The sequence below is a fragment of the Grammomys surdaster genome, unplaced genomic scaffold (genome assembly GCF_004785775.1).
Source record: "Grammomys surdaster isolate TR1022 unplaced genomic scaffold, NIH_TR_1.0 138, whole genome shotgun sequence".
In the NCBI taxonomy this organism is placed as follows: domain Eukaryota; kingdom Metazoa; phylum Chordata; class Mammalia; order Rodentia; family Muridae; genus Grammomys; species Grammomys surdaster.
Genome location: NW_021604596.1, coordinates 9,678,045 through 9,693,017, shown reverse-complemented (window position 1 = coordinate 9,693,017; position 14,973 = coordinate 9,678,045). Strand labels below are relative to the sequence as shown.

The window sequence follows — 14,973 nt, the reverse complement described above, 5'->3', positions numbered from 1 at the left end:
TGAGTAGGTCTCTCAGAGCCTCTCCTACATAGCAATTACATGGGTCACTGTGTACTGAAAGGTGCATTCAAACACTCATGTTTCCCCTACAATTGAAGTGAATGATGATTCATGGCATCTGCATCCCCGTTAATGAGACAAGGTGGTCTGTCTCTAGGCTATCCCTTCTCTCCTGAAAGGGGCTCAACCCTATATAGCACTGGGAAGCACTGACCTCCTCTGCATGGTCAGCTCCCCATGGTGTGACTCCCATCTTTGCCATGGTCCCAAGGTCTGGGTTCTCAGGACTAATTCCATTTGTGGACATCTGTCCTCATGGAGAAACCAACAATAGCTTCTTCATAAATAATGCTTTGGTAGATTTGGATGGTTGGATTCATTTGAAAGCACTCACTTCCTCTCTTCATTTAACTACAGCTTCCTTGTCTAAGAGGAGTAATTCATGAGACAACCAGCATAGGAGGAAACTGAGTGAAGAGCTTACAAAGACAAACCCCTGTCTTCATGGGTATCAGATTGGGGTGACCTCAGCTCAGGCAAGGAACACAGTGAAAATATTGCCATCAGGAGCTGGGCAGGGGTGGTTAAAGTGTGTGTGGCACCTAGAATGTTCTTGTTACTTTACTTTTTATTTAAAATAAGGTTATTTTCATAGAATATATTCTGAACATAGGTTCTTCTCCCTCATACCCGCCCCACCTTCCCACTTGTCCTTCTAATGCCACACCTTTCCCCCTGTCTCTTAAGAAAACAAACAAAAAAGACAAACAGGTACAAAAGAAAATGAACAAACAGAAAGAAAAAAACAAGCATAACACACACACACACATACCCCACAAAAAATAAAATCAGAAACAAAAAGACCAGTAATATTTCAAAAAAATGGCCAACCAAAGTAATATGAGACCCTTAAAATTTTTCTAAAAATGCCATTGAATTTATTTTGTAATGGTTGTCTACGGCTGGCAATGTGATTCATATATCTAGAGTGGCCTCTTGGCGAAACTAATTTTCCCTTGGGAGCAATTATCAATTGGAAGTTGTTTCTTGGTTTGTGATGGGTCTCATGTCTACTTCTCCATCTCAGCACTGACACCCCATCTGGTTTGGACCTGTGCAGGCCCTGTGTAGTCTATCACAGTCTGTGTGAGGTCATACTGCGTCAGTCCTGAGTGTAGAAGGTGTTGTTTCCTTGTTGTCATCTATCCCCTCTGGCTTTCACAATCATTTGCCTCCTCTTCTGCATGTATAGTTCCTTGATCCCTGAGAGAGGGATTTGATGGAGACATCCAGTTAGAACTAACTGTTTCCCAGTCCTCACTCTGCACATTGTTCACTTGTGATATTCTGTATCAGTTCCCATCTCCTGAACCAGAGTGCTTGTTTGATGATGACTGAGACACTGATCTATGGATATAGCAGAGAGTCATTAGAAATCATTTTATTTCTACATTCCTTTAGCACAATGGTAGTGTTTGGTTCAACCCTAGGTCTATTGTTTGTTTAGTCTCAAGTTCTTGGCCACAGTGAAGTGTCAGCCATGAGTTCCCTCTCATGGAGTGAACATTAAATCCAATTAGATTGTGGTTGGTTACTTCCATGATACTTGTTCCACTATTAAACCAGCATATCATGCAGACATGTCACCATTGTAGATCAAATGGTTTGGAGCTGAGTTGGTGTTAGCTTTTTCCTTTGGTTGTATACACAATACATTCTAGTACCATGAACACTAGTCAATAGGTGTCAAGGCCGTAGGAAAGCACCAGATGAACTTTTCTGTGGTCAGTGAATTATGTAGATGTTGTTGTCTTCAGCAACAAGGTCTTCACATCAGTTCGTGGAGAGCAACCAATAACGTTGGTAATAGCCTGAGTTGTTGGGAATTTCTATCAGGCCCTGTTATAATTAGTGTTTCATTGCTGTCAATGGACTACATGGCCAAGCCAACTCTTATAAAGGCTTGCAATCAAACACATGAGTTTATGAGGGCCAAACCTATTCAATCCACCGTATTACATTCCCTGACCACCACTGGTTTATAGTCATAACATAATGTAAATTGAATTTAGTCCAACTTCCCAAGTCCCCATAGTCCTCAGAGTCTCACCAATGTATAGAAGTCCAAAGTTCAAAGCATCTTCTGATGTCATGCAACCTCTTAACTATAAACCATTATAAAATCAAATTTAAAAAACAGATCACAAGTATTCAACATCAAAGGATATACATTACCATTTCAAATCACAGGGATGGGAGCAGAGTGAGGATATACTAGACCAAAGCAAGACCAGAAAATTCTAAATTTTGCACCTCCATGTCTGATGTCCAACTCCTTTCAGCTTTGTTGACTGCAACACAATTCTTTCTCTTGGGCTGGATTCACCCCCTGTTAGTTGCTTTCCTTGCCAGGTATCCCATAGCTCTCTCATTTCTAACATCTTGAGATCTTGTCCTGGTTTGAATATGCCTGGCTAATGGAAAGTGCTACTATTAGAAGGTATGGTCTTATTGGTGTAGGTATGGTCTTGTCAGAGAAAGTGCATCATTGGGGGGTGAACTTTGAGGACATACGCTCAAGCTCAGCCCAGTGTAGGAAACAACCTCCTCCTGGCTGCCTGCTGAAGACAATCTTTACTGGTTGCCTTTGGATCAAGATGCAAAACCGTTGCTGCCATGCTTCCTGCCATGACGATAACAGACTGAACCTCTAAAACTGTAAGCCATCTCCAATTAACTGTTGTCCTTTATAAGAGTTGCTTTGGTCATAGTGTATCTTCACAACAATAAAATTCTAAGGCAACTTCAACTTCACAACTTCTTCTTCCAATGTCTGGGATCCACACATAAACTTCTGGGATCCACACATGATCCAAAGGGCTTGGGTCACTTCTCCTCTGTAGCATTCTAGCCTCTGGTGGACTCCACTCCACTGCTTCTACTGTTCTTGGTCATCATCTCATGGTACTGGCATCTCCAATATGGTGATGGGGGGGATCTTCTGATGCAACTAGGCTTCACCAATAACCTCTCATAGGCTCACTTCATGGTGCCAAGCCTCAATTTCTTTGCATGATCCCTTCAGTCACAACTGCCACTGAGGCTGCACTTTCACCATTGGTCTTTATGGTCCTCTCACAGTACCAAGCCTCTGATGCTCTCCATGACCACTTTCATGCCTTCAAACCAGTACCACCTGGGTAATTCTTATATATTACCAAGTCCAACTGCTAGAATAATGTTTATTTCTGGAACATAGTTTCTTCGTGTTCTTAGAAAATACTTCCCAGAATATCTCACTTCAGTAATGCTGGTCTCTTCTTAATCACAGCTAATTTCTTAGCTTCAGCTAATCAGCATCAATTATTCTGGTAACCTCTTCTATTCTTGACTCTAATGGTAGAGCCACATGGCTGAGACTGCCAAGTTCTTGCTGGAGCTGGAACACAGCTCCCTTGTTTTATCACATCTTCACCAGCTTTCTGTTGTCATAGTTTCCTTCACTGCCTAACCTTTGTTGTCCTGGAACTTGCTCTGTAGACTAACTGTGAACTCAGAAATCTGCATGTCTCCTGTCTCCTGAGTGCTGAGATAAAATGTGTGTGCCTCCACACCTAGACCTAAGCTATTCTCTACCTGGAATTTGCTCTGTACCAGGCTGGCTTTAAACTCAGAGATCTTCTTGCCTCTGACTCCTGATATTAAAATCTTGTGCCACCATGCCTGGACTTAAGCTTTTCTTTTCAAAGATCTTGATAAACTTTAGATTGTAGTTCATTCCAGATATAATCAAATTGACAACTGAGAACAACCATTACAATCAATCCCTTGTTAATCTGACACACAATCATATCTCCTCATGTCCAAATGAAAAAAAATACCAGGTCATAATAACACTTAACATGATATAGTTATATCCATTGTTCAACTGCAAACATATAATAAGCTCATCTGAGTAGGATCTTACCCTGAGGTCACCACTCCCTTAATTCCATTTAATATCCTTGAACACAGGATTTAGCTCCATTGCATTTCCTGGTGCCCCTTTAATACTTGGAACCATACAGTTTGCATTTTTCCTTTCTAAACTTGTTATTGATCAAAATGCTCTTGATGAGAGTAAATTAGAGGATAAAAATCTATGCCAGTTTTTTTTTTTTTTGAGATTTCCTTTGTCAATGCAGTTATTCTGAATCTCTTCACCTTAGCCTCAGGTAGACTCTTCAGACAAGGGCTAAAAGCAGCCACATTCTTCACCAAAATATTACAAGAAGTGTCTCTAGGCCACATACTAAAATTCTTCTCTTCTGAACACCTAGAGCCAGGACCCCACAATTCAAGTCACCCTCAGCCCCATTGTCTTCCATATCCAGGAGAAGACTCTCTTCTACCCTGGGTGGGGCCTGACCATAGGAAGAGACCTTCAAAGCCCACCCCACAGTAACACACTTCCTCCAACAAGACTACACCTCCTCCAATAAGGCCACACCTCCTAATAGTGACACTTCCCATGGGCCAATATATTCAAACCACCACACTAAGGATGATTGTAAACTTGTGATTCTTTTATTTTTACATACCAGTAGTGACATTACAAACATGACTCACCATGCCTGGTATTTTTCAGTGCTGGGTACCAAACCTAGAGTCTTATGAAACTAGGCAATCACCCTACAAGCTGTAACATTTTTCTCTTTTCTTAAAGAATAATTATGCTATTTGTGTGTTTTATGAACAGGTTACACACTTAGAAGACTCAGAGTCAGCTATCACCTAAAACTTCATTGTCCCTTTAGCTAATGGAAAAGCTCATTTGAAAAACCAAGCAGCTTTGCTTTTAATTTGATGGTTATGAATAACAATGAAGTTATTGGATGATGAATGTCCTGAATCCTGGTCCCTTCTTTACACAGTGTGGGTTTAATGAGGAACAGGCTGGCACACATCAGCTCACTGTAGTTTTGAAAGTGAGCTATGCTTTGGGATACATCCAAAGCTAATTTTGGATGTTCTTATAAACTTCCATTCTGTCATTCTTATATAATGGAATCCATTCAAAGGATGTGTCACAATTAACGAAATCATGACTCAAAAGAAGATGAGGTCCCCCAGAGCAATGACAAAGAAGTATGTAAGATTTGTCAATCAATAAACAGTACTGATTAAAGGTATTTGAGAAAGGAAATAAAAACAGGAAGAAAACAAATCCCTATTATAAGACAATTATGAATTACATTTAAAATGTTATCACTCAGCCAAGGGAGTATTTCAGACTTTTATGTAGGGTAGGGGTGAAAAGGGTATGCAGTTAATACATACCTCTGTCAGTCAGAGACTGGATGTACACATGGACAAAGTCCAGGTTGTATGTAGAATTTTGATCTCCAGCCTATAGCAACATTCCCAGAAAACCAATTTCTTCATCTATAATAAAAGCCAGCAACTATGTGTTCAGGCTTGCAGGAAGATGGACTGCTAACTGCAACAGCACATCAGGATTGTAAGCCACAGTTACTTCTATCATTTGTCTCCAGGTGGCCAGGATTTTATTGATAGTTGGTAGGTCCATACTTTTTGTCCCACCTTTCAACTTAGGAATAGCAAATGAAAATCACTAAATATACGTATGTAGCAGGATATTTATTTTACAATAAATCTCGGTAATTTGGGAAGAGCTAATGTGGGAGGATCGAGAAGAGGAAGAGGAAGAGGAGAAGGAAGAGAAAGAGTGAGGAGAAGAAGGAGGGAGGAGCAGGAGAGAAGATGGCTGGAGACGTCTGCATGTCTTTAGCAATCTTGGATAGTTATTGATATCTAGGTTAGTTAATTGGGTTTACAACTCTAATTGTGTGGGCATCTTGTTAATTGAGTATTTCCAAATGTATAAAGCCTTTGGATAATAATTAAGCTTTAGAGTCTCATTTCTACCAGGTACTGCGTGGATGGCAGGTATTGTCTCGGGTTCAGCCAAGCTTTGTGGAGACAGCATGGTAGATTAGCAGAGCCATCTCCCACACTGGCATCTCATGGGTGCCAGGGCCAGTGCTTCTGGCTGGTCTGAGCCAAGCAGCAGTGAGAGCATGCAGCCACTCTTGGCCTCAGGATTTGTCTAGTTGGGAACATGGCTGCCCCATAAGAACAAGCCAGATGAGGCAACGCCATTTTAAATATTATTCTCAACATACATACAAACCACTAGCCAAAGTTTCCACATGTCTAAGTAAACTACATACAACTTTCCCCCAAGGTTCCTATTGGAAGTGTCTCATGCTTATCATTTCTCTGCCATGAAGTTTTCCTATTTCTTCAGCCACCTTGATGTCTGTCAGAACTCAAGTGGCCATAGCTGGTACATATGTCTGATATAGCCTTTTCTCTTCTACCTTGCAGCAGCTTTGCTTACTTCCACACTAGGAAAAGTCTCCCAAGTTATAAAGAAAACAACCCAACATAGCTTTTTTATTTGTTTTTAAATTTTAAAATAAATTTTAATTTGTTTTACATGCGTCTGTGTGGGCACATGCAAGATTCAGTGAGTGTAAGGAGGTCAGAGGACAACTTATGGGAGACAGTTCTCTCCTTCCACCACGTGGGTCCTGACGATCAAACTCAGGTCATCAAGTTTATAGGTGCCTTTCCTCACTGAGCCATCTCACCGGCCCCAAGGAGCCCAACCTTTATTGTGGATGGTTGCTTTCATTCTTCTCCACATGCAGGATGTCATACCATGTCTTACCTGCCTCACCTTGCCTTTCTCTTCACAGCATTCTTTTCCTCTATCAATTCTTTTAACTTATATCTGCAGTCCTCCAGATTGTGTGTATATTCATAAAGTGTAGATGTATATACCTACAACTTATATACACACATGAAATATATAATGTATGAAAAGGTATCTTGTTATGTAGCCTAGATTGGCCTTGAACTCACAATCCTCACTCTAAGTGTGCATAAGTACCATACAGGCACAGTCAATATCTGACCAAAATAGCAAACAGGAAACTTTTCCATCTAAGAGACAACTGGTTAGTAGTCAGGGGAAGGGAAATTCCCTAAACTTGCAATAGAACTTATAAACGGAAAAGAGAAAATACCCATGGAACTAAAACCAAGGCTGCTTGCTTTCTCAAAAGAACTTTCTCACTAGCTATAGGAACAATGAAGTTGTATTGATAGAAGGTTCTGGAGCCTACTTGTATTTGCCTTAGACAAAAGCTCACTAATCATTGTCTCCAGCATATATAAAGGGTTAATTCCCTACTGGAGATGAGACCTACTCGTCCCCATTATTGGAAAACAGCAAATCTGTGACGCCACTGACACATTGCTCATAGAAGAGGAAATGTGTTTTCTCTAGTTTTTCTTTCTCACTCATGATAGCTCTCACATAGGCATGGTCAACAGAAACAGAGCACATTGGTCAGGCCACAAGAACTTTCCTAGAGTCTCCTATGTTTGGTGTCCTGGAGAGACAGTTTTCTGATTGAAAGCTTGTCAGGTGAGCTTTGAACCCCAGAGCTGAATTTGGCCCTGACATTTCTCATGCTCATTCCTTCTCCTTCCATACAGATCTTCAGATGAAAAAAAATTCTCTCTGCAGCAATTTTCTCACAGCTTAATCAGACGAGACACGCCATTTTTTAAACTATTGCTGTAATCATTGATTTATTTTACTCTGTTTTGTCCAATTGGAATATTTGTGTAAATATTTGTACAAATAAATGTTACAAAATATCCTTCTTCCTTTCTCAGAGTCAGGTGCCTGAAACCACATGAAAGCCACTACTGGCACCAAGGACACTGAATGACGGGACACAACACTGTTTACCACTGAAAGGAGTCACCTGAATCATTATACACTTTAAAATCAGAATAGTGATGCATTTTCACCTTTCATTGTCCTGAAAAAATTACAAAATGTAACGATTTCTCTAGCTTCTCTTCACACTTCCATATGAAGAGCAATGGCATCAATTACTGTCCATTCTAAATTGCCTGCTTCCATCTTCAGGTTGGATACATGCTCTCTATACTCTTCATATTTTTCCGTGATCCCAAGCAAATAGTATCCCCAGACCCCCCCCCACAAATATGACAGAAGATCCAAAGGAAAAGAATGAATCACATCTGCTTCCTAATCAATATCTCAAGTCATTTCAGAAACTAAAAGTTGACCTGCCTTTTTCATCACACAGACATCAGCTTGTAAGACTGCTTTATGTATTTTCACAGTTTCCAGTTTTAGAAATACTGAAAACCCCCATCCATTAAGAGTTGGATATGAAATAATTATTAAAATCCTAATCTGAAGAGACCTTCAGAGTAGGAATGGGTGAAAGACACACTTTCTTAACTCGAAGACCACTACATAACGCTATGACAGCACACTGACCAGGTCAACTGTAAGTTTTTTTCCAATTCCTGTCTTCTAGATTCTACTGTTAGATTCAAGGGCATTTCCAATTAGAGTACTGACGGTGGGCTTCAGTATCCTCCAAGAAATGTTCAAGAGGAGAAGACAGTGGCCAGGGATGATGCTTACCTGATAGAAGGCTTGCCTTGCATGCACACATTCCTGGACTCAGTTCCCAGTAAGATATCTACTGGGGATTTGTGCAAACCTACCATGTCTTCACTGGGGTGGGGGACAATAGGATCAAGGTCAAAATAATTGTTGGTTACACTTCAAGTTCAAGGCCAGCCTGTGGTACCTGAGAGACTTTCTCAAACATACACATGTGTGTATGCATGTGTGCTCATGTATGTATGCAGGTACATATGCATGCGTGTATGTGTTCACACATGAAGGCCAGAGGCCAATGTCAGATGTTTTCATTAATTGATCCCCACTTTATTTTTGAGACATTATCTCTCATTGAACCTGAAGCTCACTGATTTGATAGGACTGGACTGTCTGGCCAGAGAGTAAACATGATCAAAGTACACTGCATAAAATTCCCAAAGAGCTAATCAAAAGATAAGGAAAAAAATCCCTTTGAGTCTTCATGTTTGTGTAACAAGGCAAGCACTTTGACAACTGAACCACCTTCCTAGCTCCTTCTTATAAAATTTTTATAGAGCAAAACCCAACAAAGTCATCAAGTCCAGAAACTCTTTTCCCCCCAAGCTGGGGCTGAAATCCAGAGCCTAAGACAAGCTAGGCGATGTCTGTCACTCAACTACAACTTAGACCTCATTCCTCTCATTCTAGTTCATCTGCAAGTTAGACTATCTGAGTATTTCTGTAGTAAACAGACATAAAAGTCAACATGTACAGTGCAATTTTAACTGAAAAACAGACATCAGAAGATCTGTATTAATCACATCTCCTTCAGTTCAGATTGAGTTAGATAAGTTTATCAAGATTTCTCTGACTAGCAAGATTCAGAATTTTGAGAACTGGTAACTGAATTTCCTAAGTTGCATAGCCAGCATGATGTGCACATAACATACAGGTATAAAAATACAAACTCAGGGCTGGAGAGATGGATGGTTCAGTGATTGAGAACCCTGGCTGACTTTTCAGAGGACCTGAGTTCAATTCCCAGCACCCACATACCAACCCAAAACCATCTGTAACTCCAGTTCCAGGGGATCCAACACCTTTTTAGGACCTCTATGGGCACCAGGCACTCACAGGGTACACAGACATGTATGTATACATGGAAACACTCACCTATTCTCACAAATAAAAATCTTAAAAATACAAATGCACAATTGATAGTCTTAAAAGATTCCTCCTTGTAACAGGACTATGAATTATTCTTGTATGTGCCCTAATCCTGCCTAATAAATATTTAAACTTCCTTATGTTTTGCAGAAGTAAGGCTTCCCTATCATAAAATGAGCTTTAAACTCTTCCACTGAGACTTATGATCTTCTGTGCTCACCTGCACAAAGTTTGATTTTCATATTTCATTACTGCTCTTTACATTTCAATGAAAAGTAACTGCCATCTGGTTTTCAGGGATTCTAGATTTTTCTTTTGTCTGGCGTTGGGAATCATACCCAAAGCTGCATGCATTCTCAGCGAGTTCTCTGCCACTATTATTTCTCTAGATAATTTTTGACACCTGAATTTTCTTTATGCTCAAATCATTGTATTACTCACATGCTAGCAGCGTTTGCTGTTTTATCTATGCTTAAACGTTCTTCATTTAAATCTTCCTTCTTACCTTATTTCTTACAGAGCTGTTGTGTAAGGAGCAACTCTTCTCGATTGTAGCCTCCTTTCCACCATTTTTTTTCATTTTTTCTTCCTTTCTTCTTTATTTCCCATTTAAAATATTAACTTATTAGAGCTGGCCCTCCCCCTAGCTGAGGCAGTCCTGGAGAGTTAGTCCTGGTGGCATGGGTTCAGGAAAGCTGATCCTGATGGAGTGAACCATTTCCACCTCTTGCCACTGCCAATGGCAACAGAGCTGACCCTGCCCCTCACCTGGACAAAGCAGGAGAGCTGGCTCCATCCTTTGCCTGGGCAAAGCAGGAGAACTGGCTCTGGTGGCATAGCCAAAGGAAAGCCGGCAGGCTGAACCTCACAGCCACCACCCAGATCCAGATTCAGAGGTTTGAGTTAACCCTCCACAACATCTACCCCATCTGTGAACTGCTAGGGTATATAAAGAGGCCACTCCTGCAGAACCAAAGCTGCAGGATCTACAGGACACAGGACAATAAATAACAGGAGATCCAAGAAGAGTCCCCGTGAGCATCGAGTATTGATAGTGTATCGGAACCCAAAGGCCTCAAACCACACCAACGACTCATTGTAATGGACATTTCCAAGTAAAGATGTTTAGGCAAAAGCGTAGACTGTGTGACACCCTGTGACACATGGTAGTTTCCATGGCAAGATAGGGGGTTTTTTTATATTATTTTTTGTCTTTTTTAAAACTTGTTTTTAGTTTTTGTTTTTGTTTTCTTTGGAGAGTATTGAAAGAGTGAATCGTGAGTGTAGATGAATGGGGAAATGGGTGGGATTGGTGTGGAATCAATAAAAAGCTTTTCAAAATTAATCTATTATCTTCAGTCAAATTTGTTGCTCTTCCTCCCCTACATTTCTTTTAAAATTTTATTAAGCAATGTGAACTCTTAGTCTGGGTATTTTGAAGCACTTCATATTCCGATACTTGATAAATTAGTATATAGCTAAGTGACTTTATCTGCTGGTCAGATCAAGGATGTACTGTCATGACTGATTAGTCAGGAAGGAGTATGACCAACAGGAAAGGGAAGTGGAGATTTATCAGATTAACTGTTGCTTGGACCAGCTGCAACTTCTGCAGAGATGTTTAGATCAGATTGAATTTAGCTCCAAGTCTCTGAGCTCTGAGAGGTCAGATGTATAAAACTAGCCACTACCAGATCCTTGCCTATATTAGCGCATGCAATAAGAGATTGTTCTGTGGGCCATCATTCTCATTTCTGTGTTGAATATAGGGTGTTCACATATTCCTCTGCATTCAAAATGGTGATTCTCTTCTTTCTTTCTTCTTTTCCTTCCTCTCCCTTTCGCTCCTGTTCTTCCCTTCCCTCCCTCCTTCCTGATTTCCTTTCCACCTCCCCCTGTCCCTTAGTTTTGTTATTTTATCTATTGCTTTTCTATGAAACACATTTGAAAATCAACAGAGTACAATCTGACTGTCTCTTTCATCATGAGAAAAGTAGCCAGTTCTATGATTTTAGTTTGAGAACAAAGAAGGCATCCAAGTATATACATTCAAGGTTCTTGTAATAGAAGGACTTGAGGTGATTGCTTAAACTTTTTCTGTGTCAATAAAGCTTTTAAAACTTTTGCTACTGGAAGGTCGGTGAGATGACTGAGGGTATAAAGATGGCTTGAGCTGATCCCTGGGATCAACATGGTGAAGGGAAAGAACCTATTCCTGACAGTTGTCCTCTGACCTCTGCACATATGCCATGGCACAAACCTGCAAAAGTACCTAAGGGAACACAAAGAAATGCACACTGTAAATAAATTAACTAATTTTTAGGAAAATTTAAAAGTCAGTTCCTTGACTGTTTATAGGATCCAAGAATTCAGAATTATCTGTATGAATTATAAATGTTGTTTTGCTATGTGCCTTTCACTCTTGATTAACACATTAATATAATATTCTAAGTGTGTACTATATGTCAAGTGTTACACTAAGTATGGGGAACACAGAATCAAGTGAGTAAAGAACCACTTGAGTTATGGGAGATACATTGCACCTCAGTTGATCTAAAGATGCAGTAACAGAAGCACAGAGGGTGCCATTGAGAAGCGGTGAGTGAGAGCCTAAGACTCAAAACGATTTTCAGGGAAGTCCAATGCACTGTTCTGTTACATATCTTCAGGTTTGTTTTTATTTCAAGAACATCATGCCAATCACATCTGAACTATTGGTAACATAAGCACATATCTTTTAGGCCTCTCCCTAAACTTTAAGTATACTAAAATATATCTTAGACACAATTTCAGGGGGAAAATATGAAGAAGGGATTCTTCTTCTAGAAGGAACTGTGGCCACTGAGACTTTCCTGACTTTTCTATTTCACTTCTCTGCTTGGTCCTGTCCCTTCCTGAATTCTGTCTCCTAAGGACTGTCACCAACCCCAACCCTTATTCTCATACCAGCACAAGCAAATATTCCTGCTTTTTTTCAATCAAGAGAAAACACAGATTTTGTTTCGTCTAAGGATTAGAGAATTATAGACCTCTGGTTTTGAGTGGCCTTTAAAGAGCACTTAGAATGGAAATGGAGGCCTTCATGTGATGTGATGTGTAGTCTCGGGCCAACTGGCTCTGTCAGGCATCTCCAATACTGGGGATATATTCCACAAAACAGTAACCCTGTCTGATTTTTGTATATCTTCCCAACTGAAAACATAAATCACACATTAAAGAAATGTAAAAGAGGAGCAAAGGGGAGGAGAACGAAGATTCTATACATATACATATACATATACATATACATATACATATACATATACATATACATATACATATACATATAATATGTAGTTCACCATTATATAACTCTCATCTCCAGCACAGTGCTCTCCTTAGGAAGCAAATGGCCGACAGACAAGCAAGTGAATAGAAAGCAGTGTGTTTTGATGGGAATACTGGGGAAGGAGGTTAGAAAGGGGCTAGGGTGGTTAAGTTTAGCATAATCTTCTATAAAATGTTTAATAATTGCTGTCATGCATTATACGCCGAAAATACAAGCGAGAGTCTACTGGGGAGAAGAAGGAAGGGGAGAGAGGAAAAGAGTAAGGCAAATGGAGGGAAGGAGAGAATAGGGGAGAAAGAAAGAAGAGAAAAAGCAAATTAAAGAAAAGCATAAGCAAGGAATCTTTGGTGATAAATTTCAACCTCAGATCATCTGCTTATTTAGTTCTAAGGACAAAAGAAAAATACTGACAAAAAGGAAAGATAGAAGATAAAACCAGGGCATTCTAGTTGAGTAAATCATATCAATTATATGATTCTTTATAGAAAAAGCTATTATAGGCCCATCATCTTTTAATGTATGGGGTACGGAAAGTAGGCTGCAGTGGCAGGTAGTGTGGGCTGCAGCTACATGGGCACACATTTTTCTTAGCTCATCTCACTGGCTTCAGCTTTGGCTTCTGGAAGTTCTTTGTACAACTTGGACTTTTTACGAAGTTAGTCCACTACTATCCAAGTTGCAAACATTACAGCTTCTGAAGGATAGTTAAATTTTCCAAAGTGGAAAATAAATGCCCCAGTTTTCTCTTTTACCAAGGCAGGAAGCATTTCCTGGAGATTAATCACCATTGCCTTGCAAAATTAAGAAGGTTTGAAGAACTTAGTAAAGAAGATTGTATCACCCTACTCTGATTTTTAATTTTTGGAAGTGGTCCCATTTATATGGAAGCAATTATGAGTCAGTTTGTGGGTGACTCTGCAAACACTGCCACTCTATAAAAGCTGGGCTCAGGAAGGTGGACCTAGAAGGAGGCAGCAGAGAACTCACTGAAAGCGGCACAGAGTTGTGGAAAGCCAGTGGAAATGAAGGGTCTCCTGGTCCTACTGTGGCTGTGTGTGGCTGTGTGCTCGTCCTACCCATTGCATAGCAGTGCAAGGGATGATGACGCTGGCATGGAGCTTCTGCAGGTAAGGGATGAAAATGGCCTCCAGGCTTTTGACAGGCACAGCTTCACATTCCAAAGACCGGTTCTGACTGCCTGTGTAAATGTGGTTGGGCAATGGAGGAGAGTTAGAAGTTGTTGGATTTCAATATCACATGATTCTTCCTCCTATGTTAAAAAAAAAAGGCCATTGGGTGAATATTCAAGGTCATGCAGCGTGTAGGCAATGGCAACTTTGGTACAGGAGGCACATGAATGACAAGGGAAGGGCACATAAACTGTGCCTTGCTTTGGTCCAGTGTAATTTAATAAAATATTTGTACTGTTAGTACAAGAGAGGTGTGTCTACATTTTTTTCCTAGTAAACTAAATCCTTTTGAAAAGTGGAAAATTGAGGAAATTAAATAAAATTACCCCAAACAGACAAATGTTCATACATATACTTATTTCTTCTTTTTTGCTTTTCTCTGTACTAAATACTTGTGAATTTTCCCATTGATGTTATTGCTTTAATGGCAAACTAAACTACAAAGACATTGTGTTTCAAAATAAAGTACAGAAGGGGCCATCACTGACAAGTTAAATGAAGTATTAACTTAGAATTTCAGCAAATTAGAGAAGTAGGTCAAAAAGACTGAGAAAAGTAAGTGACTGTCAGGCTCGGCTGTCCAAGCCTGTAAACTCAGAGCTCAGAAGGCAGACACAGAAGTGTCGTGAGTTTAAGAAACTTCTTGGCTGGATAATAAGATCCTGTCTGAATGAATGAAGGGAAGAAGGAAGAAAGAAAAGAAGGAAGGGAAGAAGGAAAGACAGAAGGAAGGAAGAAAGGAAGGAAGGAAGGAAGGAAGGAAGGAAGGAAGGAAGGAAGGAAGG

The 14,973-nt window shown here is 40.1% G+C and overlaps 1 protein-coding gene across 1 annotated transcript in view; it reads left to right on the top strand.

Annotated features, from left to right (window-relative positions):
• The first annotated feature begins 13,940 nt into the window (after positions 1-13,940).
• The window catches only part of LOC114617784 (stromelysin-1), a 9,312-nt gene continuing 8,279 nt past the window's right edge, over positions 13,941-14,973 (top strand). The window contains exon 1 of the mRNA XM_028763428.1: positions 13,941-14,125. Within this exon, the coding sequence (XP_028619261.1) occupies positions 14,021-14,125 (105 nt within the window). The 5' untranslated portion in view covers positions 13,941-14,020. The remainder of the gene's footprint in view (positions 14,126-14,973) is intronic.